The sequence below is a fragment of the Podarcis tiliguerta genome, assembly GCF_965153285.1.
Source record: "Podarcis tiliguerta genome assembly, chromosome: 2".
Taxonomy (NCBI): domain Eukaryota; kingdom Metazoa; phylum Chordata; class Lepidosauria; order Squamata; family Lacertidae; genus Podarcis; species Podarcis tiliguerta.
Genome location: NC_139535.1, coordinates 3,235,546 through 3,263,241, shown reverse-complemented (window position 1 = coordinate 3,263,241; position 27,696 = coordinate 3,235,546). Strand labels below are relative to the sequence as shown.

The window sequence follows — 27,696 nt, the reverse complement described above, 5'->3', positions numbered from 1 at the left end:
TTACGTGGTCCCAGCAGCCACTCCTAGTCACCAGTCTAGCTGCCGCATTCTGGATTAATTGCAGTTTCCGGGTCACCTTCAAAGGTAGCCCCACGTAGAGTGCATTGCAGTAGTCCAAGCGGGAGATAACTAGAGCATGCACCACTCTGGCAAGACAGTCGGCGGGCAGGTAGGGACTCAGCCTGCGTACCAGATGGAGCAGGTAGACAGAATTAACCTGCGCCTCCATGGATAGCTGTGAGTTAAAATGACTCCCAGGCTGCGCACCTGGTCCTTCAGGGGCACAGTTACCCCATTCAGGACCAGGGAGTCCTCCACACCAGTCTGCCCCCTGTCCCCCAAGAACAGTACTTCTGTCTTGTCAGGATTCAACATCAATCTGTTAGCCACCATCCATCCTCCAACCGCCTCCAGACACTCACACAGGACCTTCACCGCCTTCACTGGTTCTGATTTAAAGGAGAGGTAGAGCTGGGTGTCATCTGCATACTGATGAACACCCAGCCCAAACCCCCTGATGATCTCTCCCAGCGGCTTCATATAGATGTTAAAAAGCATGGGGGAGAGGAAAGAAACCCTGAGGCACCCCACAAGTGAGGGCCCGGGGTCTGAACACTCATCTCCCCCCCCCTTTCTGGACACGGCCCAGGAGAAAGGAGCGGAACCACCGTATAACAGTGCCCCCAGCTCCCAGCCCCTCAAGCCGGTCCAGAAGGATGTTATGGTCGATGGTATCAAACGCCGCTGAGAGATCCAGCAGAACTAGGAAACAGCTCTCACCTTTGTCCCTAGCCTGCCGGAGATCATCAACCAGCGCAACCAAGGCATTTTCAGTCCCATGGTGAGGCCTGAATCTCGATTGGAAGGGATCCAAATGGTCCGCATCCTCCAGGTGTGCTTGGAGTTGTTCAGCAACCACCCGATCAATCACCTTGCCTAAGAATGGTAGATTTGAGACTGGGCAATGGTTGGCCATATTGGTCAGGTCTAAAGATGTTTTTTTAAGAAGCGGTTTAATGACCGCCTCTTTCAGCGGGTCTGGGAAGGCTCCCTCAAAGAGGGAAGCATTCACCACCCCACAGAGCCCATCGCCCAGTCCTTCCTGGCTCGCTTTTATCAGCCAAGATGGGCAAGGATCAAGGAGACAGGTGGTTAGTTTCACTTGTCCAAGCAGCCTGTCCACATCCTCGGAGGTAACAGATTGGAATTGATCCTATGTAACAAGACTAGACAGAACTCTAGCACTCTCCCGCCCTGGCCCTGCTCCCACGGTGGAGTCTACCTCTTTCTGAATCTGAGCGACTTTATCTGCAATAAACTTTGCAAAAGCATTGCAGGAGATCTTGGGGTCTCTACCAGGCCCCGGTGGTGCAGGTGGTTACGATAGATTGCGAGGGAAGAAGAAACAAAAGGAGTTTCACAGACCCTGCAAGCATTTTCCTGTCCCAGACATTTAGCTGTCGAAGGGTAACTCTTTCACTATTTCTGTGGTGAAAGGGGGGTGCTTTCCTCCTGAAACCCACCATGCAAGTAAACCCCGCTGCCTAGATGGCTGGGATAGAAATAATAACATTATTGTTATTGTTGTGATGATGATGACGATGATGACCTGAAAGAGGATCTTCTTGAGAAAAGAGGACAAGAACTTTTAAAAGAATTGGGGGGGGGGGGGAATTATAATTTACCTAGGAGACCATTGTAAATAGATGAAAACATTAGTAGGATTTTAACCACACTGGTAAGGTATTAAAGATCACGGACCATTCAGATGGATGGAAAAATATGGAAAACGGGCTGATATGGAGTTGTAGATGGTAATATTAGGACCCACAGAGGGGATGGGGTGGGGTGGGGGGAGTCATGAGATGCAGAGTAATCTCTGTTTATGGATTTGTAATTTATTTTGTTATAAATGTATTTGTTACTTTAAAAAAACAACATTTTTTAAAAAAGAACCTTTCCCAAGAAGGGGAGATTAGAAACTAGCCAGAAGCAAAAGGGGCCTCAGAGACCCTGCAAGCATTTCCCTGCCCCGGAGGTTTAGCTGTTGAAGGGTAAGTCTCCCTGTGTGTGGAGACACACAGTCTCCATGGCGAAAGAGGGGTGCCTTCCTCTTGAAACCCACCATGCAAGAAAACCCAGCCGCCTAGAATAGCTGGGGGAACCCAGCCAGATGGGTGGCATATATATAAGAACATCATCATCATGACTAGAGTCATGCCCTTTGCGTCTACTTTTATCTCTGTTAGATGGGAGCTTTGGCATTGCAGCCTCCCTGGCCACAAGCTCCCAGTGACCTCAATAAAAAAAACCCCACAATAATAAAGAATTATTATTATTATTTCCCCGCCCATCAGGCAGGGTTTCCCCAGCCACTCTGCTGGCTGCCACGTCCTCCCCCAACTCACTTCCCCCAGCCTGGCTTCCCTTCCGCTGTAGCCCCTCCCCCCAGACCATGCACACTAGAAGAGACTATGGCCAGGACACAAAGAAAGACAAAAAACAATGCAGGCATTTTAATAAAATTCCACAGAGGGGAATTAGGCTGCAATAGATTGTAATGGGTCGCTTTGAAGTCAATTCAGCGCCAAATAGTAATAATAATAATAAAGACTCCCGCGCGCGCCCCCCCTCACCGCCCTGCTCGTATTTTGCCAGAACAAAGGCGGCAGCAACCCCAAGCAATTCTGACCCACCTCGACCGAAGGGCGGACTCGGTGTACGGCAGCGCCCCACGTTTGGATCCCCCAGAAGATCCGGCTTCCCCATTGGGAGGAGGAAGGGGGCAGGAATCCAGCTTCCAGGGAAGAAAGGCTTGGGGGGGGGGATAGGACGCCCCTCGCCTCGTGCAGGGATGTGACTTAAAGGAGAGTCCTGAGCAGGAGCAAGAAGGCTGGGCGTCCCTCCCAGAGATCCTTCCCGTCCTCCCTCAGCCCCCCCCCCCAACACCCTCGTATTCGGGTCCCCCACCCACGAAATCTCCCCCTTGGCACGACTCACCCCTCGCCCTGCGCGGCGCATCTCTCTCGTGCGCACCTTCCTCGGCATCAGGAGGGACCACCCAAGACGAGCGGGGAGGGGAGGTGGGGGGGCGGGACAGAGGGAGGGTCTGTTCCCAGGCCTCTCTAGGCAGCCGGGCGCTCTCTATTCCCTTCACCCTCCCCCTCCTCCCCAAATAGCACTACCTGCGCGCCTCGCCAGTTGCGTTTTACGTGTCAAGGCAGGAGGAGGGATCCGGATCCCGCAGAGAAGGGCGCTGGATTTGAGGCTTGGATGCAAAACCAACCTGGCTGGAGGATAGGGCCCCTCGCGGCCATCGCTTTCATGGCAATCTCTCTCTATATATATTGCCGTGAAAGTGATGCCCACATATATATATATATATATACACACAGTATATATATATACCTATACATATACATATACACACACATTATGTTGGGGGTGTGCATGGCATCAAATGCTCTTGCGGAAAGCTGGACCACCCTCAGGATGCACGTGCTTTGCAAAGGCGTCTCTGGAAGAACTTGGCCAGATCTGTAACCTAAGAGCCCCCGCCCCCTCCCCTTCCGCCATAGCATCCTTCATTTCCCCCTCCTTTACCTGCCTGGCTTGGCGTGTCCTTCCTTAGAAAGGCTTAGGTTCATTCTTCCTCCCACTGACCAGTGTAAATGACTACAGCCTTCTCTCTGCTTTAGTGGGTTTAATATGTTGCACAGGAGCCACCTCCTAGGAGCTCTAGGGGCTTCACACCCCCCCAATAAAATATTTGTGAGGGCCGGGTCCTTCCCCTCAAGTCGATGGGCACTGCCATTCAAATGGGGGGGGGGGTGCACTGCGTCATGTGATCAATTATGCAGGATAATAATAATAATAATAATAATAATAATAAATTTTATTTATATCCCGCCCTTCCCAGCCGAAGCCGGGCTCAGGGCGGCTAACAACACTAAAATAGTGCAACATTATAAAACATTATAAAAAATTAATTAAGATCAAATTCAAAATTGATGGCAACCATAAACTAAAGTTTTGTAAAGATTGCCAAAGGAGGGAGTCAGGCTGCACCCTGACCAAAGGCCTGGTGGAACAGCTCTGTCTTGCAGGCCCTGCGGAAAGATGTCAAGTCTTGCAGGGCCCTTGTCTCTTGTGACAGAGCGTTCCACCAGGTTGGAGCCGCAGCCGAAAAAGCCCTGGCCCTAGTTGAGGCCAGCCTAACCTCTCTGAGGCCTGGGACCTTCAGGATGTTTTTATTTGACGAGCGTAAGTTCCTCTGTGGGGCATACCAGGAGAGGCGGTCCCGTAGGTACGAGGGTCCTAGGCCGTATAGGGCTTTAAAGGTTAAAACCAGCACCTTAAACCTGATCCTGTACTCCACCGGGAGCCAGTGCAGCTGGTATAGCACCGGATGCATGTGATCTCGCAGCGAAGACCCCGTAAGGAGTCTCGCTGCGGCATTCTGCACCCGCTGGAGTTTCTGGGTCAGTCTCAAGGGCAGCCCCACGTAGAGCGAGTTACAGTAATCCAGTCTGGAGGTGACCATCGCGTGGATCACAGTGGCTAGGTCAGGGCAAGAGAGGTAAGGATGCAGATTACCTGGACCCCCGCAATATTTTATTCATTGGCACCCCCAATATGTTGCATTATTTTTACAATGGCAACCTGCCTTTCCTTCCACAAGCTGCAGGCAACGTACACACCTCTTCTCCCCACAACCACCCTGTGACAGGGGCGTTGCATGGGGGTGATGCCAGCAGGGCAGTGGCCCCGGGGCGGATTTTTGAGAGGGCACAAAGCAGGCACTGCCTGCAGGCGCCCCCAGTGCAGCCCAGCACTCCTCTCCCATTGGAGGAACCAACCATGGAGTTTGTTTTCTTTAAAAAGATTTATTTTCTTTGCTTTTCATATTTATACATTTCATCAAATTTACAATCATCTTAACATTTCAAAACTTGACTTTCTTCCCTCTCTTTCTGCAGTTCCTTAAATTTATTTTTCGTATCCTCTGCATATCCAAATCGACCTAAATTGCTCTTTCATTCATCCACTTTACAAATATACACTTATAATACTGCAGGTTATTACAATAATCCGACAAATGTTCTTATCTGTTTACAGTTTATCCGTAAAAATTCAATAAACCATTTCCGTTCTTTTATAAAAAGTTTGTTATCTTGATTTCTTCTTCTTCTGGGTAAGTTTCACCATTTCTGCATATTCCCTAAGTTTTTGTATCCATTCTTCCTTTGCTGGGACTTCTTTCCATTTTGGGGCAAGTAAAATTCTATACAGGGACGCGGATGGCGCTGTGGGTAAAACCTCAGCGCCTAGGGCTTGCCGATCGAAAGGTTGGCGGTTCGAATCCCCGCAGCGGGGTGCGCTCCCACTGTTCGGTCCCAGCGCCTGCCAACCTAGCAGTTCGAAAGCACCTCCAGGTGCAAGTAGATAAATAGGGACCGCTTACTAGCGGGAAGGTAAACGGCGTTCCGTGTGCGGCTCTGGCTCGCCAGAGCAGCGATGTCACGCTGGCCACATGACCCGGAAGTGTCTTCGGACAGCGCTGGCCGCCGGCCTCTTTGAGTGAGATTGGCGCACAACCCTAGAGTCTGTCAAGACTGGCCTGTACGGGCAGGGGTACCTTTACCTTTTTAAAATTCTACAGTTTCTTCTTCTTCTTTGGCGATCACTCCTAGCCGAGTAAGATTGTCTTCCATAAACACGGTTTTAACAATGAGTTCGTAGGTGACAGTGAGGGAGGCAAAGAACAAAAGACATGGGGGACAGCCCCCTTAGCGCCCCATAAATTTGAGTGAGGGAAAGGCTCAAAACTGTAGAAGAAAGGTGGAATAAGGGCTTGGGGATGCTGACAGGTCAGCTGCAATTTAAAGCAACAGTAGGGAATGTAAGAGAATGGGCTGCTGGGGGGGGCGGAGAGAGAGAGAGAGAGTGAAGCCCTGTGGTGACAATCTGGGTGCTGATGCCGCGACGGAGAGCGAAGCAGCAGCAGCAGCACCCAGGTCCTGGGATCAGAGCCACTGGAGCTGGGAGCGATCCAGGAGCACTTCTCCATCATGGACTGGGCATGGTGAAGAAGGCATAAGACGGAAGAGGCCACCCCTCCCCCCCAAAAAAGTAACACCTTTGGCGAAAGAATCCGAGCATGGCTGGCGTGCCCCAAAGAGGAAAGGGGCATAAAGGGGAGGGATGAGCATGAGCATCGGGATGCCAAGCGCAGCGCGCTGCTGCCACGTTTCCCCAGGGACATTTAATGAAATCCGGGGACATTTTGGAGACAGATCTGCAAATCCCGGGCCTGTCACCGGGAAACGGGGACGTCTGGTAACCCTGATTTGGGTGCCGATCTCCCATATCCTCGTCTGACACTCTCACCACCACACCATCCTGCCTTCTTGAAGTCCTTCTGCATTGGGTTAGCTATAAAAATTTAAGTAGGTAAATAAATACGGAGAAAGCAAAATGTCACAGAGATGGATCTGAATTTTACCCCTCAAAGCATAAATGTGTTTTATTCTGGATTGCTTTATTTCATGTTTTAATGTGTTGCAACCAGATTTGAGTTTTTTTACCTTAAGATATAAAGTGGTATAGAAATGATTTTTTTTCTTTTTTAAAAAATGCTTTATTGAACTTAAACAAAGAAAAAACATACATTCCTGTCCATTGTTTACAAAGAAAATAAAATTAAGAGAAAACTATATTTTCTGACAAAGAAAATATTCTTAATATACATCTGACTTCCCGTCGTCTCCATACTTCATTTAACCAGTGTGGTGTAATGGTTAAGAATGGTATTCTTGTAATCTGGGGAACCGGGTTCGCGTCTCCGCTCCTCCACATGCAGCTGCTGGGTGACCTTGGGCCAGTCACACTTCTTTGAAGTCTCTCAGCCCCACTCACCTCACAGAGTGTTTGATGTGGGGGAGGAAGGGAAAGGAGAATGTTAGCCGCTTTGAGACTTCTTCGGGTAGAGATAAAGCGCGATATCAAATCCAAACTCTTCTTCTTCGCCATTACTGACTTATTGAAAAAACATGTCCACTTGTTGTATAATAAAATATTATTTCTCCTGTGTCCTTTTTCTTAGTTAAAACAGCTACAGATGTTATTCAAAGGCTGTAACCGAGTTCAAGCTGCAACAACTTTTCTTAAGATATCTTCTGAAAGCTTCCCATTTAGAAATAAATACTTGTTTTGAATTATCTTTCATTTTTTCGGTTGCTTGGCTACCTCTGCATATTAGACCAATTCTTGTAACCATTCTAACCTGGAAGGAACTTTTATCACTCTTCCAATTTGTCGCTATTAGGACTCTAGCGGCAACAGTGGCATATAAAAAGACCTCTCTTACATTTCTAGGAATATCGGGGCCTGTGATAAAAAGGCTTCTGGTTTTTTTGTGAAACAAACATTTAACATTTTTAAAAGTTCTTTATAGATGTCATCCCAGAAAACCTTGATTTTTTTTACACAGCCACCACATATGGAACATTGTGCCTGTTCCTTCTCCAAATCTCCAAAAATTACTAGAAACATCTCTGAAAGTTTCCATGGGGTCAAATACCAACACTATTGCATGTTTGGGAAATTTCCCCTCAAGGTATAGCACGCTGTTAATTTCAAATTTACTTTCAATAAATTTCCCCACTCTTTTATATCTATGTTATACCGCAAATCCTGGGCTCATTGAATCATGACAGCTTTAACCTCCTCCTTCATGACTTCCCAGTCAAGAAGAAGATGAAGAGCGATCATAGAATCATAGAGTTGGAAGAGACCACAAGGGCCATCGAGTCCAACCCCCTGCCAAGCAGGAAACACCATCAGAGCACTCCTGACATATGGTTGTCTAGCCTCTGCTTAAAGACCTCCAAAGAAGGAGACTCCACCACACTCCTTGGCAGCAAATTCCACTGTCGAACAGCTCTTACTGTCAGGAAGTTCTTCCTAATGTTTAGGTGGAATCTTCTTTCTTGTAGTTTGGATCCATTGCTCCGTGTCCGCTTGTCTGGAGCAGCAGAAAACAACCTTTCTCCCTCCTCGATATGTGACATCCTTTTATATATTTGAACATGGCTATCATATCCCCCCTTAACCTCCTCTTCTCCAGGCTAAACATGCCCAGCTCCCTTAGCCGTTCCTCATAAGGCATCGTTTCCAGGCCTTTGACCATTTTGGTTGCCCTCCTCTGGACACGTTCCAGTTTGTCAGTGTCCTTCTTGAACTGTGGTGCCCAGAACTGGACACAGTACTCCAGGTGAGGTCTGACCAGAGCAGAATACAGTGGCACTATAACTTCCCTTGATCTAGATGCTATACTCCTATTGATGCAGCCCAGAATTGCATTGGCTTTTTTAGCTGCCGCGTCACACTGTTGGCTCATGTCAAGTTTGTGGTCAACCAAGACTCCTAGATCCTTTTCACATGTACTGCTCTCAAGCCAGGTGTCACCCATCTTGTATTTGTGCCTCTCATTTTTTTTGCCCAAGTGCAATACTTTACATTTCTCCCTGTTAAAATTCATCTTGTTTGTTTTGGCCCAGTTCTCTAATCTGTCAAGGTCGTTTTGAAGTGTGATCCTGTCCTCTGGGGTGTTAGCCACCCCTCCCAGTTTGGTGTCATCTGCAAATTTGATCAGGATGCCCTTGAGTCCATCATCCAAGTCGTTGATAAAGATGTTGAATAAGACCGGGCCCAAGACAGAACCCTGTGGCACCCCACTAGTCACTCTTCTCCAGGATGAAGAGGAACCATTGATGAGCACCCTTTGGGTCTGGTCAGTCAGCCAGTTACAAATCCACTGAGTGGTAGCATAGTCAAGACCACATTTTACCAGCTTCTTTACAAGAATATCATGGGGCACCTTGTCAAATGCCTTGCTGAAATCAAGGTAGGCTACATCCACTGCGTTCCCTTCATCTACCAGGCTTGAAATTCTGTCAAAAAAATGAGATCAGGTTCGTCTGACATGACTTATTTTTCAGAAATCCATGCTGACTATTGGTGATCACAGCATTCCTTTCTAGGTGCTCACAGATTGTTTGCTTAATGATCTGCTCCAGAATCTTCCCTGGTATTGATGTCAGACTGACTGGGCGGTAATTATTTGGGTCCTCTCTTTTCCCCTTTTTGAAAATAGGGACAACATTTGCCCTCCTCCAGTCTGCCGGGACTTCGCCTGTTCTCCAGGAATTCTCAAAGATGATTGCCAGTGGTTCTGAGATCACATCTGCCAGTTCTTTTAATACTCTTGGATGCAGTTCATCTGGCCCTGGAGACTTGAATACATCTAAACTAGCCAAGTATTCTTGTACTATCTCCTTTGTTATTCTGGGCTGTGTTTTCTCTACTGAATCATTTGCTCCAAATTCTTCAGGTCGGGCATTGTTTTCTTTATCGGAGAAGACTGAGGCAAAGAAGGCATTGAGGAGTTCAGCCCTTTCTGTGTCCCCTGTTTGCATTTCACCATCTTCTCCTCTGAGTGACCCCACTGTTTCTTTGTTCTTCCTTTTGCTACGAACATACCCATAAAAGCCTTTTTTGTTGCTTTTAACCTCTCTAGCAAGCCTGAGTTCATTCTGTGCTTTAGCTTCTCTGACTTTGTGTCTACACGTGCTGGCTATTTGTTTGAATTCCTCTTTGGTGGTTTCCCCCCTTTTCCATTTTTTGTACACATCCTTTTTTAATCTTAACTCAGTTAAAAGTTCTTTAGATAGCCACCCTGGCTTCTTTAGGCACCTTCCATGTTTCCGTCTCATTGGTATTGCCTGAAGTTGTGCTTTTACTATCTCCCTCTTAACAAACTCCCAGCCATCATGAACTCCCTTTCCTTTTAGTATTACTGTCCATGGGATCTCACCCAGCACTTCCCTAAGTTTTATGAAGTCGGCTTTCTTAAAGTCAAGAAATTGAGTCCTAGTATGCTTGGCTGCTGCTTTCCGTTGTATAGTAAACTTCAGAAGAGCATGATCACTTGCGCCTAATGATCCTTCCACTTCTACCCCATTAACCAGGTCATCGACATTGGTTAGGACCAGATCTAAAATGGCTGTTCCTCTTGTTGCTTCTCCCACTTTCTGGACAATGAAGTTGTCTGCAAGGCCAGTGAGGAATCTGTTTGACCTTATGCTCTTGGCTGAGTTTGACAGCCAACAAATATCCGGGTAATTGAAGTCCCCCATTACTACTATCTCCCTTCCTTTTGCATGCTTGGCCATCTGTTCCAGGAAGGCATCATCTATGTCCTCCGTTTGGCTTGGGGATCTATAGTAAACTCCCACAATGAGGTCACTGTTATTCTTCTCTCCCTTAATTTTGACCCAAATGCTCTCACTTTGGCTTTGAGGTTCTAAATCTTGGATCTCTTCACAGGTATACACATCCCTGACATATAACGCCACTCCTCCTCCTTTCTTGTCTGGTCTGTTTCTCTGAAATAGATTGTATCCCTCCATTTTTACATTCCAATCGTGGGACTTATCCCACCAGGGTTCAGTGATGCCTATTATGTCTAATGCCTAAGAGTTTGGACTTTCACTCCCCTTAAGGAATCTCAAAGCAGCTAACAATCTCCTTTCCCTTCCTCCCCCACAACAAACACTCTGTGAGGTGAGTGAGGCTGAGAGACTTCAGAGAAGTGTGACTAGTCCAAGGTCACCCAGCAGCTGCATGTGGAGGAGCGGGGAAGCCAACCCGGTTCACCAGATTACAAGTCCATTGCTTTTATTAATAGCTGTTTTCACACACAAAATCAGTGTGATACCTTGGTTTACAAACTTAATCCGTTCAGGAAGTCTGTCCTTAAACCAAGGCGTGCTTTCCAATAAAAAGTAATGGAAAATGGATTAAACCATTCCAGACAATGAAAAACAACCACTAAAACAGCAATTTAATATGAATTTTACTATCTAACAAGACCACTGATCCATAAAAGGAAGGCAATAATCAATGTACTGTACAATAAAATAAATAAGACAGTATTGTAGATGATAAAACCCAAAATTAATATTTTTTTCTTACGTGCACTGATGATAGTAATTGTTTGTATGGGGGGCTTTTATACATTTCTGCAGTCACACAATCAACCAGTAGCTGAACTGGGTTCCACACAGTCACAAAAACGAAGTCACAAGCCACAGTCAAAAGTCAGTGCCATAAAACAAATAAGTCACAGTTAAAAAGAAAAGCCACACAAACAAAAAATCAAAAAAATAGCAAAGACAAAAGCTCCTAATAACACCTCTGTATTGCGTGGGTGCTCTGGACTCAACAGCCGACAGACTCAACAGGAAGCCTCTGATTAGCAGTGGGGGACTCAATTTACAAACAGAACACACTCAACAGGAAGAGGAACATGTTCTGTTTCCTAGTTGTTCATAAACTAATCTGTTCTTAAACCAAGGTACCACTGGAGTTGGCATTGTGAATACGATTAACCCACATATTGTGAAAAATATCCATTGTCCTGATTCAGTCCACAAGTGACAGCACTGAACCTCTTGGTTCATTGTCATGCTAGTCTGCCTTTGAGGTTCATTTGTTCCAGAGAAGTAAGCAAAATAAAGTCCATGTGTTTCCACATTGCCCCATCCAAAAATCCCTCAAATTATGTCCAGGGTGAACTCCAGCATTCTATGTAAAAGAATGAACATTGAGTGAATGTTCACTAAGTTTCTCACGTTGACTGAAGCTCTTTCCACACTCCAAGTATTTAGTGTTTCACCCCTGTGTGAGTACGTTTATGTAAAGTAAGGTGTGTCCTCCGACGGAAACTCTTTCCACACTCCATACATTTAAATGGTTTCTCCCCTGTGTGGGTTCGATGATGAATATTAAGGGAGCAACTTTCACCGAAGCTCTTTCCACACTCCATACATTTAAAGGGTTTCTCCCCTGTGTGAGTTCGTTGATGCGAATTAAGCTGATTCTTCCAACTGAAGCTCTTTCCACACTCCATACATTTAAAAGGTTTCTCCCCTGTGTGAGTACGTTTATGTAAAGCAAGCTGTGCACTCTGATGGAAACTCTTTCCACACTCCATACATTTAAATGGTTTAACCCCTGTGTGAGTTTGCTGATGTTTACAAAGTTTATCACGTCGACTGTAGCTCTTTCCACACTCCAAGCATTTAAACTGTTTCACGCCTGTGTGAGTATGTTTATGTATGTTAAGGTGTGCACTCTGACCAAAGCTCTTTCCACACTCCATACATTTAAATGGTTTAACCCCTGTGTGAGTTCTCTGATGTTCACTAAGTTTATTACGTTGACTGTAGCTCTTTCCACACTCCAAGCATTTAAAGTCTTTCACCCCTGTGTGAGTATGTTTATGTGTGTTAAGGTGTGCACTCTGACTGAAGCTCTTTCCACACTCCATACATTTAAATGGTTTAACCCCTGTGTGAGTTCGCTGATGTGTACGAAGGTGGGAACTCTGACCAAAGCTCTTTCCACACTCCATACATTTAAATGGTTTAACCCCTGTGTGAGTTCGTTGATGCACTGCATGTGTTTGACTATCAGTGGAAGACTTTCCACATTCCAAACATTTAAATAGTTTCTCCCCCGTGTGAGTTCGCTGATGTGAAGTGAGGTGTGTCTTTCTTCTGAACCACTTTCCACACTCTAGACATTCAAATGGTTTCTCTCCTGTGTGAGTCTGTTGATGTACTCGAAGTTTACCAATATGACAGAAACTCATTCCACACTCCATACATGTGAATGGCTTTTCCCCTGTGTGAATTAGTTGATGTTTTCTAAGTGTTCCCCTGTCACTGAAGCTCTTTTTACAATCCATACATTTAAATGGTTTCTCCCCTGTGTGGGTGTAATAATGTAAAGCAAGGCTTGAACTATAACTGAAACTCTTTCCACACTCCATACATTTAAATGGTTTCTCCCCTGTGTGACTTCGATGATGCATATGAAGGGACCAACTTTCACTGAAGCTCTTTCCACACTCCATACATTTAAATGGTTTCTCTCCTGTGTGAGTCCGTTGATGTCTTGTAAGTTTTCCACTCGCACTGAAGCACTTCCCACACTCCACACATTCATATTGTTTTTCCCCTGTATGAATTCGCTGATGTTGTTTAAGAGTGTCATTACTACTATAACTCTTTCCACATTCCATACATTCAAATGGTCTTTCCCCTGTGTGAGTTCGTTGATGGTTTGTAAGGTTTCCACCATCAATAAAGCTCATTCCACATTCTGCAGAGTTCTGTCGATTGTCTGCACCACCTGCTTTGGAGCAAAGGGATAAATGCTTTTAGGGTTTCAAGGAATATCTTTGTATGAAGGGAGATATATAAATAACATAAATAACTATAATTGTCTAGAAAAGAATAAAAGTGGTAGAAATGTTTCAAAAAAAGAAATAATCTAGAATTACTAAAAGCATTTCCACAACACCCTTTTCCCATATTTCTGTATTAGTTTAGGTAATAATCATCATTTAATCATGTAGTGGGGGGGGAAACATGTAAAATCGAAACGCTGTGAGAGGAAAAAGGTTTCTGGCTCCTCTATGAAAGCAGATTCCAGAAACAAAGAGGAGCATGGGAAAAGGCCTCTCTGCTTCCTTCTTCCTGCCTTTTCTCTCCTCTCCATCTTTTCCCCTTGCCAATGTGTTTCCCTCCTCCTGTCTCTATCCACCCCTGCGCCCATATCTTATCCCCTGCAACTCACCAGATCTCACGGAGGGCCCTGGGAGGGAATGCTCAACAGTTTTGGAGAGGGATGCAGGAGGCAGCCTGACCAAGTCAACCGTCCATCTTCCTCCTTCCATCCTCGCTAGGTTTGCATTATCAGACTCTTTCATCCTTCCTGAGGAGCTCCCAAGCGAAAACAAGCTTTAGATTCCTGAGGGATGAAGAAACAAAGGGAGCCTCACATTTAGCTGTTGAAGGGTAAGTCTTTCACTGTTTCCATGGTGAAAGGGGGGGGTCTTCCTCTTATGCCTTCCTCCTGAAACCCACCAAGCAAGAAAAATAGGTCCTGCCCCAATGTGGAATAAATGAATAAAAATGAATCCTTAGCTGAATCAAAGGATTCTCCCTAAACTCCTTTCCGTGTTAGAGGGTGCAATTAAGACTAAGAAAGACTAAGAATGTGTTCAAGGCCCATGCTGACCCTGAGAGTGATAGATTTATAGTTTATAGGTGACTCGAGATAACAAGGAGAAAAAGCAGGTGATAGTTTAAGAACTAGTACATGTGTTCAAACACTTCATGGACACGCACCCCTAAAGGAGAAACGGCTAATTTGAATGGACATGGGATGCATGTTATTGGTGGGGGACATAGAATCATAGAGTTGGAAGAGACCACAAGGGCCATCGAGTCCATATGTGTAGGTGGATTGGGAAGCAGTAAACTGCAATTTCTTAACCAATAGGAATTGTAGGAGGGCCCGATCGTGGTGTAGACTCCTTTTTTACACAGAGTAAATTGACACCCTCTGGGTGAAGATTCCTTGGGACATAATTTGTCCAACAATTTTGGTGGAGCATGCAGGCAGGTAAACCCAGATCACCAACCTCACCTAGCGAAGCCCGGACGACACCTTTAGCGCATGACAGGTCCGACGGAGTTCTGTTGCCGCTGGGACCTCAGAAGCCCACCAACTTAAGGGGACACCTGTGAGACTCTATACCAGGGGTCAGCAAACTTTTTCAGCAGGGGGCCAGTCCATTGTCCCTCAGAACTTGGGGGGGGGGGCAGATTATATTTTGAGAAAAATATATGAACAAATTCCTATGCCCCACAAATAAATTGACACCCTCTGGGTAAAGATCCCTGGGACATATTTGTCCAACACCTTGCCAATGTGTTTCCCCCCTCCTGTTTCCATCCATCCCTGCCCTTTTCCCCTGAAACTCACCAGATCTCTCTGAGGGCCCTAGGAGTCCATGCTCAACAGTTTTGGGTAGGGATGCAGGAGGCAGCCTGACCAAGTCAACTGTCCATCTTCCCCCTTCCATCCTTGCTAGCTTTGCAGGATCAGACTCTTTCAAACTTCCTAGGGAGCTCAGAAGCCAAAACAAGCTGCAGGTTCCTGAAATAATAATAATAATAATAATAATAATAATAATAATAATAATAATAATAATAATAATTTATTCCCCAGCCACTCTGGGCGGCTTCCAATCACATGTTAAAAACAATACTGCATTAAATATTAAAAACTTCCCTAAACAGGGCTGCCTTCAGATGTCTTTTAAAAATAGGATAACTGCTTATTTCCTTGACATCTGAAGGGAGGTTGTTCCACAGGGTGGGTGCCACTACTGAGAAGGCCCTCTGCCTCGTTCCCTGTAACCTCACTTCTCGCAATGAGGGAACCGTTGGTGCAATTTCCGGGTCACCTTCAAAGGTAGCCCCACGTAGAGTGCATTGCAGTAGTCCAAGCGGGAGATAACTAGAGCATGCACCACTCTGGCAAGACAGTCGGCGGGCAGGTAGGGACTCAGCCTGCGTACCAGATGGAGCAGGTAGACAGAATTAACCTGTGCCTCCATGGATAGCTGTGAGTTAAAATGACTCCCAGGTTGCGCACCTGGTCCTTCAGGGACACAGTTACCCCATTCAGGACCAGGGAGTCCTCCACACCTGCCCGCCCCCTGTCCCCCAGAAACAGTACTTCTGTCTTGTCAGGATTCAACCTCAATCTGTTAGCCGCCATCCATCCTCCAACCGCCTCCAGGCACTCACACAGGACCTTTACCGCCTTCACTGGTTCTGATTTAAAGGAGAGGTAGAGCTGGGTGTCATCTGCATACTGATGAACACCCAGCCCAAACCCCCTGATGATCTCTCCCAGCGGCTTCATATAGATGTTAAAAAGCATGGGGGTGAGGACAGAACCCTGAGGCACCCCACAAGTGAGGGCCCGGGGTCTGAACACTCATCCCCCACCACCACTTTCTGGACACGGCCCAGGAGGAAGGAGCGGAACCACTGAATGACAGTACCCCCAGCTCCCAGCCCCTCAAGACGGTCCAGAAGGATGTTATGGTCAATGGTATCAAACGCCGCTGAGAGATCCAGCAGAACTAGGAAACAGCTCTCACTTTTGTCCCTAGCCCGCCGGAGATCATCAACCAGCGCGACCAAGGCATTTTCAGTCCCATGGTGAGGCCTGAATCTCGATTGGAAGGGATCCAAATGGTCCGCATCCTCCAGGTGTGCTTGGAGTTGTTCAGCAACCACCCGATCAATCACCTTGCCTAAGAATGGTAGATTTGAGACTGGGCGATAGTTGGCCATATTGGTCAGGTCTAAAGATGTTTTTTTAAGAAGCGGTTTAATGACCGCCTCTTTCAGCGGGTCTGGGAAGGCTCCCTCACAGAGGGAAGCATTCACCACCCCACAGAGCCCATCGCCCAGTCCTTCCTAGCTCGCTTTTATCAGCCAAGATGGGCAAGGATCAAGGAGACAGGTGGTCGGTTTCACTTGTCCAAGCAGCCTGTCCACATCCTCGGAGGTAACAGATTGGAACTGATCCTATGTAACAAGACTAGACAGAACTCTAGCACTCTCCCGCCCTGGCCCTGCTCCCACGGTGGAGTCTACCTCTTTCCGAATTTGAGCGACTTTATCTGCAATAAACTTTGCAAAAGCATTGCAGGAGACCTTGGGGTCTCTACCAGGCCCCGGTGGTGCAGGTGGTTACGATAGATTGCGAGGGAAGAAGAAACAAAAGGAGCTTCACAGACCCTGCAAGCATTTTCCTGTCCCAGACATTTAGCTGTCGAAGGGTAAGTCTTTCACTATTTCTGTGGTGAAAGAGGGGTGCTTTCCTCCTGAAACCCACCATGCAAGGAAACCCCGCTGCCTAGATGGCTGGGATAGAAATAATAACATTATTGTTATTGTTGTGATGATGATGACGACGATGACCTGAAAGAGGATCTTCTTGAGAAAAGTAAGAGGACAAGAACTTTTAAAAGAATGGGGGGGGGGGAATTATAATTTACCTAGGAGACCATTGTAAATAGATGAAAACATTAGCAGGATTTTAACCACACTGGTAAGGTATTAAAGATCACGGACCATTCAGATGGATGGGAAAATATGGAAAACGGACTGCTATGGAGTTGTAGATGGTAATATTAGGACCCACAGAGGGGATGGGGTGGGGGGGAGTCATGAGATGCAGAGTAATCTCTGTTTATGGATTTGTAATTTATTTTGTTATAAATGTATTTGTTACTTTAAAAAAACAACATTTTTTAAAAAAGAACCTTTCCCAGGAAGGGGAGAATAGAAACTAGCCAGAAGCAAAAGGGGCCTCAGAGACCCTTTGCAAGCATTTTCCTGCCCCGGAGGTTTAGCTGTTGAAGGGTAAGTCTCCCTGTGTGTGGAGACACCACACACGGTCTCCATGGTGAAAGAGCGGTGCGTTCCTCTTCAAACCCACCATGCAAGAAAACCCAGCCGCCTAGAATGGCTGGGGAAACCCAGCCAGATGGGTGGGATGTATATAATAACATCAACATCATCATGACTAGAGTCATGCCTTTTGCTTCTACTTTTATCTCTGTTAGATGGGAGCTTTGGCATTGCAGCCTCCCTGGCCACAAGCTCCCAGTGACCTCAATAAAAAAAAACCCACAATAATTGCAATTATTATTATTTTCCCGCCCATCAGGCAGGGTTTCCCCAGCCACTCTGCTGGCTGCCAGGTCCTCCCCCAACTCACTTCCCCCAGCCTGGCTTCCTTTCCGCCGTAGCCCCTCCCCCCAGACCATGCACACCAGAAAAGACTATGGCCAGGACACAAAGAAAGACGAAAAACAATGCAGGCATTTTTATAAAATTCCACAGAGGGGAATTAGGCTGCAATAGATTGTAATGGGTCGCTTTGAAGTCAATTCAGCGCCAAATAGTAATAATAATAATAAAGAATCGCGCGCGCGCGCCCCCCCTCACCGCCTTGCGCGTATTTTGCCAGAACAAAGGCGGCAGCAACCCTCAGCAATTCTGACCCACGTCGGACTCGGTGTAAGGCAGCGCCCCACGTTTGGATCCCCCAGAAGATCCGGCTTCCCCATTGGGAGGAGGAAGGGGGCAGGAATCCAGATTCCCGGGAAGAAAGGCTGGGGGGGGGATAGGACGCCCCTCGCCTCGTGCAGGGATGTGACTTAAAGGAGAGTCCTGAGCAGGAGGGAAAAGGCTGGGCTTCCTTCCCAGAGATACTTCCCGTCCTCCCTCAGCCCCCCAACATCCTCGTATTCGGGTCCCCCACCCACGAAATCTCCCCCTTGGCACGACTCACCCCTCGCCCTGCGCGGCGCATCTCTCTCGTGCGCACCTTCCTCTGCATCAGGAGGGACCACCCAAGACGAGCGGGGAGGGGAGGTGGGGGGCGGGACAGAGGGAGGGTCTGGTCCCAGGCCTCTCTAGGCAGCCGGGCGCTCTCTATTCCCTTCCCCCTCCCCCTCCTCCCCAAATAGCGCTACCTGCGCACCTCGGGAGCGCCTCCCCAGTTGCGTTTTTCGGGTCAAGGCAGGGGGAGGGATCCGGATCCCGCAGAGAAGGGAGCTTGATTTGAGTCTTTGGTGCAAAACCAGCCTGGCTGGAGGATAGGGGCCCTCGCGGGCATCGCTTTCACAGCAATATATATGTATATATATATATATAGCCGTGAAAGGGATGCCCACATATATATATATACACACACAGTATATACATATACATGTTGGGGGTGTGCATGGCATCAAATGCTCTTGTGGAAAGATGGACCACCCTCAGGATGCCAGCGCTGGTTTACCTGCCTGGCTTGGTGTGTCCTTCCTTAAGTTCATTCTTCCTCTCCCTGACGGGTTTAAGGCATCTGACTGCCGCCTTCTCTCTGCTTTAGTGGGTTTAATATGTTGCACAGGAGCCACCTCCTAGGAGGTGCACAGGAGCCACCTCCTATGCACAGGAGCCACCTCCTATGTTGCACAGGAGCCACCTCCTAGGAGCTCTAGGGGCTTCACCCCCCCCCCAATAAAATATTTGAGGGGCCGGGTCCTTCCCCTCAAGTTGATGGGCACTGCCATTCAAATGGGGTGCGTGCACTGCGTCATGTGATCAATTATGCAGGACGCAGATTACCTGGACCCCCGCAATATTTTATTCATTGGCACCCCCAATATGTTGTATTATTTTTACAATGGCAACCTGCCTTTCCTTCAACAAGCTGCAGGTGACGTACACACTTCTTCTCACTGCTTTCCATCTTATTCCCACAACCACCCTGTGACAAAGCAGGCACTGCTTGCCGGCGCCCCCAGTGCAGCCCAACCACCCCCTCCCATTGGAGGAACCAACCATGGAGGTTGTTTTTAAAAATAAATAAATTATTTATTCTTTTCAGATTTATACATTTCATCAAATTTACAAGCATCTTAACATTTCAAAACTTGACTTTCTTCCCTCTCTTTCCGCAGTTCCTTAAATTTATTTTTCATATCTTCTGCATCTCCTAATCTACTTAAATTGCTCGTTCATTCATCCACTTTACAAATATACACCTATAATGCAGCAGATTATTACAATAATCCAACGAATGTTCTTATCTGTTTACAGTTTGAGGAGAACCTGAGCTTACAGGGTTAAACAGCTCAGTGTATGCGTCCTGCCTTCGGTGGGGCGGAGGGATCCTGCGTCACATCCGGGATCTGTTTTATTTGTTCTATTCTAGTTTCGCTTTTGTAAAGAACAGACATGTCTCACATTCTGTTTGATACTGGATAATTTACTGCTGCTGTAATAATAAACGCTTTTAGCTTAGGAGAAGGTGTGTGGGCTCTTGATTTATGCACACTAACGGCACACAAAGAAGACAGAAGGCTCAGGGCTTTGATCACTGTGTTTTTACTCTGCTACGCTCAGAAGTCCGGAATAGCAGACTGCGCAACAAAAGCTTGCAGGACCTTTCCCCCCTGAGCAATAAATCTGACAGGTTATGGACGCAGAGTTATGCTGTAAAGGCAAGCAGAGCTTTCGTGTCTGTACTGTGCTGTGTGCTGAAGAACTACAGAGAAGTCCAGCTCTGAGATCCTGCCTGGTGCTGAGAGCAGAGGCAGTAGAGCTTGCTGGCTGAAGCTGCTGCAAAGCTGTGTGCTGCAGGCTGGAGGCCTCTCCTCGGAAGACGGCTGGCACGCGTGAGTACTGAGCCCCGGGGGAGGAGATGGCAGAACTTCAAGGGACTTTCAATGTCCCGTTTGAAAGGCTCAACAGCCAGAATTGGGAGGTCTGGTCAAGAAAAGCAAGGGGATGGTTTTTGGCCACAGGGCTCTGGAGCTGCACTCAGAGGGAACCAACTCCACCCTTCCAGGCTGCTGCTGGAGCTGCTGCAGCAGACGTGGCGGCTGCTCTGAAGAGAGAGCAGCAGGTACAGTGGTGCCCCACAAGACAAATGGCTCGCAAGACGGAAAACCCACTAGACGAAAGGGTTTTCCATTTTTCAATGCGCTTCGCAGGACAAATTTCTCTATGGGCTTGCTTCGCAAGACGAAAATGTCTTGCGATTCTTGCGATTTTTTTTCCGCTCCCCACCCCCTTTTTCTAAGGCGCTAAGCTGCTAATAGCCTTTTAGCAGCTAATCCGCTAATCCCTTAAGCCTTTAATAGCCTTTAATAGCCGCTAAACCGCTAATAGCGCTAATCCGCTAATAGGGTTGCTTCGCAAGACGAAAAAACCGCTAGACGAAGAGACTCGCGGAACGGATTAATTTCGTCTTGCGAGGCACCACTGTGCTGTGTATGCTGAGAGCTAGCATGGATGCTTTGAGGGTCTCAAGATGGCTCAGGCTGCTTGGCAGGCGCTGGAGAGGGTTTGTGTAACCACAGCGGGAGCCAAGGGCCGAGTGGGAGCCAAGGGCCGTGAGGGAACTGAAGGCCACGTTCCTGAAACCACAGCTGGGAGCTGCTGCTTTATCTCCGGGAGGCCACGTGATGAAGAGGCCAGGAGATAGAGAGCTGGGGTTTGAGCTTCAGGCCCAGGCTGTGCACCCAAAGGTGGGGGTGCAGGGAACGTAGAAAGGAGTGGAGGGGATACTGTGCGGGCATTTGCTTCAAGATGCTGCTACAGATGCGGGTCCCCCTCCCATCTCGTGAGAGACTGCCCTGTAGAGGCTCCGGAAAGACCCAAGGTCATCTCCTGTAGCAACCAACAGATAAGACCCAGCACATCTGCGAAACATGGGAAGCAGAAAACAAAGGGAACTGGCAGGGATAGCTCTGAACAAAGGCACCTAGCAGCTTCCATGGCAACAGTAAAGGGGTGTGAACAGGACGCTGTGCTGACCTTTGTAATCGATTCTGGTGCCTCCCACCACCTTGTGCCATCTAGTGGTCTTTTGCAGAACTGCACCTCTGGGAAATCTGTATGTCTTGCAGATGGAACCAAACGTCCTCTGACACAATCTGGCTCACTGTTCTGCTCTTTCTTACAGGAGTCGATAGAGGCGTTTGTCGTCCCCGGATTGTCCTGCTGTCTGCTATCTGTTGCCGCTCTTCTTGCTGATGGTTGCAGAGTCTGTTTTGAGATTAACGTGTTTTATTTCCAGGGATGGGCAACAACTGGCCAGTGTGAAATGTAAAGATAGGCTGTTTGTGCTAGAAGCTTCTCTTGCAGGTCCAGTTACCACTGAGGCAGCTGAAGCGCAATGTGCCAACGTTCCAGTCCATGATGCATGCCATCATCTTTGGCAACAGAGAATGGGTCACGTGTCCTGGGATTACGTGAAGAAGATCCCAGAGTGCACTGAGGGGTGCAAAATGAAGTCATGTGCTAAATTTATTGATTACAGGGCTTGTAAGCAGGCAAAGATGAAAACGTGCTCCTACCCAAGGTCTGAAAGAGTGACCACCAGACCTTTTGAGCTGGTGCATGTAGATTTGTGTGGCCCCATGCCAGTAGCCAGTCTGGGCGGGGCCAAATATGCTCTCACTCTGATAGATGATTTCTCTAGAAATGAGTGGCTATTCATATTGAAACACGAGAGTGAGGCTGTGCCGCTGATCAGAGACTAGATTGCGGCAGTGGAACTGCAATATTCCACACATGTGTGTAACTTTCAGACTGACCACAGTGGGGATTTCACCATGTCTGCACTGCAAAGTTTCTTCTGCCAGAAGAGAATACATCACAGGTTGACAGTCCCCAACAGAATGGCGTTGCAGAACGCAGGAACAGAACGCTGCAGGAGATGTCCGCAGCATTGCTGTTTGATACCGGGCTCCCCCAGCGCTTTTGGGGGGGAGGCCTGGAAAAATTCTAATTTCACGTTGAACCAGTCATTGAAGTTCTCTTGTAGGGGACACACCCTATTTCCTGCTGCACAGCAAGAAGCCCAAGGTGTATTTGGCTGCGAGGCTTGGGTCCTTGTGCCAAAGGCCAAGTGCAGAAAGGATGGCCCTAGGTCCCAAAAGATGGTTTTCTGTGGGTATGAGCCAGGGACCAAGGGGTGGAGATTTGCCTATCCAACAGGCAATCAGTCCAGGATTCTGCTCAGCAACAGTGTTGAATTCTGTGAGCAGAATGGGTGGACACGCTTACATGGGAACCCTGATGTTCTTTCAGAGAGTCTGCTTGACTCTGATGATGAGGAAGAGGTTGAGGTTGAACCTGCTGCTGAGGCAGAGTCCCGACCCAGAGCAGGTAGAGGGAAGAACTTCTCCAAAAGCTGTGAAGCTTGAACAGAGAAGTGCTCCTTACTCACCCACAGGTTCAGCTGAGAAGTCTAGATGGTGCAGTAAGTCAGAGGGGGAACCCTCTGACACCAAGGACATTCTAGCTGGCCCTAGAGGGTCAGAGCGAGTACCTGAAACCGGGTTGAGACGTTCAGCTTGCACAACGAAAGGTAAACCTCCTGACAGGTTTGCAGTCACAACTGTGTGGGTTGGTATGGCACAGTGAGAACCTGAGAGTTTTGAGGATGTTCAGAAACTGCTTCAGGAAGAAGCCAGGAAATGGCAGGAGGCAATGCAGGAGATGAGCTCAATGGAGTCTCTAGGTGTGTTCTCTCTCACGACGTTGCCAGCGGGCAAACAGGCCATGAGCAGCCTCTGGGTTTACCGTCTTAAACCCACAGCAACTGGAGAACCACAGTACAAGGCTAGGTTAGTAGCCAGAGGGTTCACGCAGCAGAAGGGGCTGCATTTTACTGAGGTATATGCTCCTACTTCCAGAAGTGAAACTCTGTGCATGCTCTTAGCCATTGCTGCACAAAGAGGTAAGCAGGTGCATCACTTTGATGTGGATGTGGCCTATTTGAACTCAGACCTCCAGGAGGATCTGTACATGCTTCCTCCTCCAGGGTTTGAGGGCAATGGGCCAAATACTATATGGAAGCCTCACAAGTCCATTTATGGCTTAAAGCAACTGGCCAGAAATTGGAACTTGTGCCTGAATGAAGCCTTAGAGAAGCTAGGTTTCAGGAAGAGTCTTGCTGACAGCTGCCTGTACCTTAAAGGGTCAGGAGAGTCACAGGAAATGGTGTTGATCTTTGTCGATGACATCATACATGTCTCAGGGGCAAACAAACAGGTGCAAAGTTTGCCAAAGAGCTTGGAAAGCGGTTTCAGCTCAAGAACCTAGGTGCAGTAAAGATCTACCTAGGTGTACAGATAGACAGGACTGAAGATGGAAGCTTCTTGCTCAGTCAAAAAGGCAAGACTGAGCGGTTGCTTGAGAAGTTCAGAATGTCTGATTGTGCAGGGGTTGACACCCATGGATACAAGCTATGTGAAAGACAGTCAGCTAACAGAATGCGTGGTGTTTGAGAACGCTGAGCTCTTGCAATCAGCTCTGGGTAGTCTGTTGTATCTGTCCCCATGGAGCAGGCCAGACACTGCTTTTGCTACCAATCTCCTCAGCAGGGAAGCTACAAAGCCCAGTGTAAACACCTGGCATGGTATCAAGCGGGTGCTGCATTACCTGCAGGATACCAAGGACTTCAATCTCAAGCTGTCAGCTGCAGGTGAGACTAGGCTCACTTGCTGGGCAGATAGCAACTGGGCAAATCTGGATAACAGGAAGTCCGTATCTGGGATGGTAATAAAGTTTGGGGAATCTCTAGTTGGGTGGAAGTCCCGGAAGCAAAGTCTCATTGCGCTGTCCTCTACTGAGGCTGAGTTCAGCACACCGTCAGAGTTATGCCGGGAACTGGTGTTCCATAGATGCCTGGTGCAAGAGATCTATGGGGATTGTTGCCTGCCCATCAATGTTTAGAAGGACAATCCACCCTGTCTGAAGTTGGCAGAATCTGGGCAGTTTAAGGCCAGAACAAAGCATATAGACATACGATTCCAGAATGTGTGTCAAAGTGTATAGTCAGGTTTGGTGTGGATGAAGTACTGTACAAGCCACGACAACCTGGCAGATGGGTAAATGAAACCTTTGAGCTTCCAGCGTCATGGGGAGTTCTATGGAGGTTTGAAGTTGGGGTAAATGGTGATACTTACTGGTCCCCAGTAGCACAGGACGAGAGGGGGTGTGAGGAGAACCTGAGCTTTCGGGGTTAAACAGCTCAGTGTATGCATCCTGCCTTCTGTGGGGCGGAGGGATCCTGCCTCACATCTGGGATCTGTTTTTCTTTGTTCTATTCTGGTTTCGCTTTTGTAGGGAACAGACATGTCTCACATTCTGTTTGATACTGGATAATTTACTGCTGCTGTAATAATAAACACTTTTAGCTTAGGAGAAGCTGCGTAGGCTCTTGATTTATGCACACTAATGGCACGCACAGAAGACAGAAGGCTAAGGGCTTTGAACGCTGTGTTTTTACTCTGCTATGCTCAGAAGTCCGGAAAAGCAGACTGCGCAATGGAAGCTTGCGGGACCTTTCCCGCGAGCAATAAATCTCAGATAAGGTTTATCTGTAAATATTCAATAAACCATTTCCATTCTTTTATTAAAAAAATTATTATCTTGATTTCTTATTCTTCTGGTAAGTTTCACCATTTCTGCATATTCCATAAGTTCTTGCATCCATTCTCTCTTGGCTGGGACTTCTTTCCATTTTGGGGCAAGTAAAATTCTATACAGTTTCTATACCGAAAGAGAGGTGGAGTAAGGGCTTGGGGATGCTGACACAAAGTCAGCTGCAATTTAAAGCAACAGTAGGGAATGTAAAAGAATGGGCTGCTAGGGGAGAGGGGGGGCGGAAAGGGGCATAAAGGGGAGGGATGAACATGAGCATCGGGGTGCCAAGCGAAGCGCGCTGCTGCCATGTTTTCCAGGGGACATTTAATGAAAACTGGTGACATTCTGGGAACGCAAGCTTGGACTTGAAATCCCACCTTTCACTCCCCTTAAGGAGTCTCAAAGCAGCTAATAATCTCATTTCCCTTCCTCCTCCACAACAAACACTGTGAAGTGAGTGAGGCTGAGAGACTTCAGAGAAGTGTGACTAGCCCAAGGTCACCCAGCAGCTGCATGTCGCGGAGCGGGGAAGCCAACCAGGTTCACCAGATTACAAGTCCATTGCTTTTATTAATGGCTGTTTTCACACACAAAATCAGTGTGATACCTTGGTTTACAAACTTAACCTGTTCAGGAAGTCCATTCTTAAACCATGGCGTTCTTAAACCAAGGCGTGCTTTCCCATAGAAAGTAATGGAAAATGGATTAATCCGTTCCAGACAATCCGTTCCTGTTTCACCCCGTGTGAGTATGTTTATGTAAAGTAAGGTGTATCCTCTGACGGAAACTCTTTCCACACTCCATACATTTAAATGGTTTCTCCCCTGTGTGGGTTCGATGATGAATATTAAGGGAGCAACTTTCACTGAAGCTCTTTCCACACTCCATACATTTAAAGGGTTTCTCCCCTGTGTGAGTTCGTTGATGCGAATTAAGCTGATTCTTCCAACTGAAGCTCTTTCCACACTCCATACATTTAAAGGGTTTCTCCCCTGTGTGAGTACGTTTATGTAAAGCAAGCTGGGCACTCTGATGGAAACTCTTTCCACACTCCATACATTTAAATGGTTTAACCCCTGTGTGACTTTGCTGATGTTTACAAAGTTTATCACGTCGACTGTAGCTCTTTCCACACTCCAAGCATTTAAACTGTTTCACGCCTGTGTGAGTATGTTTATGTATGTTAAGGTGTGCACTCTGACCAAAGCTCTTTCCACACTCCATACATTTAAATGGTTTAACCCCTGTGTGAGTTCTCTGATGTTCACTAAGTTTATTACGTCGACTGTAGCTCTTTCCACACTCCAAGCATTTAAAGTCTTTCACCCCTGTGTGAGTATGTTTATGTGTGTTAAGGTGTGCACTCTGACTGAAGCTCTTTCCACACTCCATACATTTAAATGGTTTAACCCCTGTGTGAGTTCGCTGATGTGTACGAAGGTGGGAACTCTGACCAAAGCTCTTTCCACACTCCATACATTTAAATGGTTTAACCCCTGTGTGAGTTCGTTGATGCACTGCATGTGTTTGACTATCAGTGGAAGTCTTTCCACATTCCAAACATTTAAATAGTTTCTCCCCCGTGTGAGTTCGCTGATGTGAAGTGAGGTGTGTCTTTCTTCTGAACCACTTTCCACACTCTAGACATTCAAATGGTTTCTCTCCTGTGTGAGTCTGTTGATGTACTCGAAGTTTACCAATATGACGGAAACTCATTCCACACTCCATACATGTGAATGGCTTTTCCCCTGTGTGAATTAGTTGATGTTTTCTAAGTGTTCCCCTGTCACTGAAGCTCTTTTTACAATCCATACATTTAAATGGTTTCTCCCCTGTGTGGGTGTAATAATGTAAAGCAAGGCTTGAACTATAACTGAAACTCTTTCCACACTCCGTACATTTAAATGGTTTCTCCCCTGTGTGACTTCGATGATGCATATGAAGGGACCAACTTTCACTGAAGCTCTTTCCACACTCCATACATTTAAATGGTTTCTCTCCTGTGTGAGTCCGTTGATGTCTTGTAAGTTTTCCACTCGCACTGAAGCACTTCCCACACTCCACACATTCATATTGTTTTTCCCCTGTATGAATTCGCTGATGTTGTTTAAGAATGTCATTACTACTATAACTCTTTCCACATTCCATACATTCAAATGGTCTTTCCCCTGTGTGAGTTCGTTGATGGTTTGTAAGGTTTCCACCATCAATAAAGCTCATTCCACATTCTGCAGAGTTCTGTCGATTGTCTGCACCACCTGCTTTGGAGGAAAAGGGAGAAATGCTCTTAGGGTTTCATGGAACATCTTTGTATGAAGGGAGATATATAAATTACATAAATAATGATAATTGTCTAGAAAAGAATAAAAGTGGTAGAAATGTTTCAAAAAAAGAAATAATCTAGAATTACTAAAAGCATTTCCACAACACCCTTTTCCCATATTTCTGTATTAGTTTAGGTAATAATCATCATTTAATCATGTAGTGCGGGGAAAACCTGTAAAATCAAAACGCTGTGAGAGGAAAAAGGTTTCTGGATCCTCTATGAAAGCAGATTCCAGAAACAAAGAGGAGCATGGGAAAAGGCCTCTCTGCTTCCTGCCTTTTCTCTCCTCTCCATCTTTTCCCCTTGCCAATGTGTTTCCCTCCTGCTGTCTCTATCCACCCCTGCGCCCATCTCTTACCCCCTGCAACTCACCAGATCTCACGGAGGGCCCTGGGAGGGAATGCTCAACAGTTTTGGAGAGGGATGCAGGAG

The 27,696-nt window shown here is 47.0% G+C and overlaps 2 protein-coding genes across 5 annotated transcripts in view; both read right to left on the bottom strand.

Annotated features, from left to right (window-relative positions):
- Positions 1–14,914, bottom strand: part of LOC310670337 (uncharacterized protein) — a 21,502-nt gene extending 6,588 nt beyond the window's left edge. Inside the window, exon 1 of one of the 3 annotated variants that reach the window (XM_083425532.1) lies at positions 14,902–14,914. The gene's annotated coding sequence lies outside the window, so the exon portion shown is untranslated. Of the gene's footprint in view, positions 1–3,000; positions 3,020–3,603; positions 3,625–14,901 lie in introns of those variants that run through there. The other 2 variants (XM_083425533.1, XM_083425531.1) reach the window with 2 other exon arrangements.
- Positions 10,724–27,696, bottom strand: LOC310670433 (uncharacterized protein). 2 transcript variants are annotated; one of them, XM_083425794.1, is made up of 3 exons: positions 27,637–27,696; positions 13,708–13,881; positions 10,724–13,263 (listed from the first exon to the last, which is right to left on the bottom strand). In XM_083425794.1, the coding sequence occupies exons 2-3, from the start codon at positions 13,838–13,840 to the stop codon at positions 11,729–11,731; spliced, it is 1,668 nt and encodes a 555-aa protein (XP_083281920.1). In that variant the 5' UTR covers positions 13,841–13,881; positions 27,637–27,696; the 3' UTR covers positions 10,724–11,728. The 2 variants fall into 2 exon arrangements, with proteins under 2 accessions (XP_083281920.1, XP_083281921.1); XM_083425795.1 differs by having other exon boundaries at positions 10,724–13,260.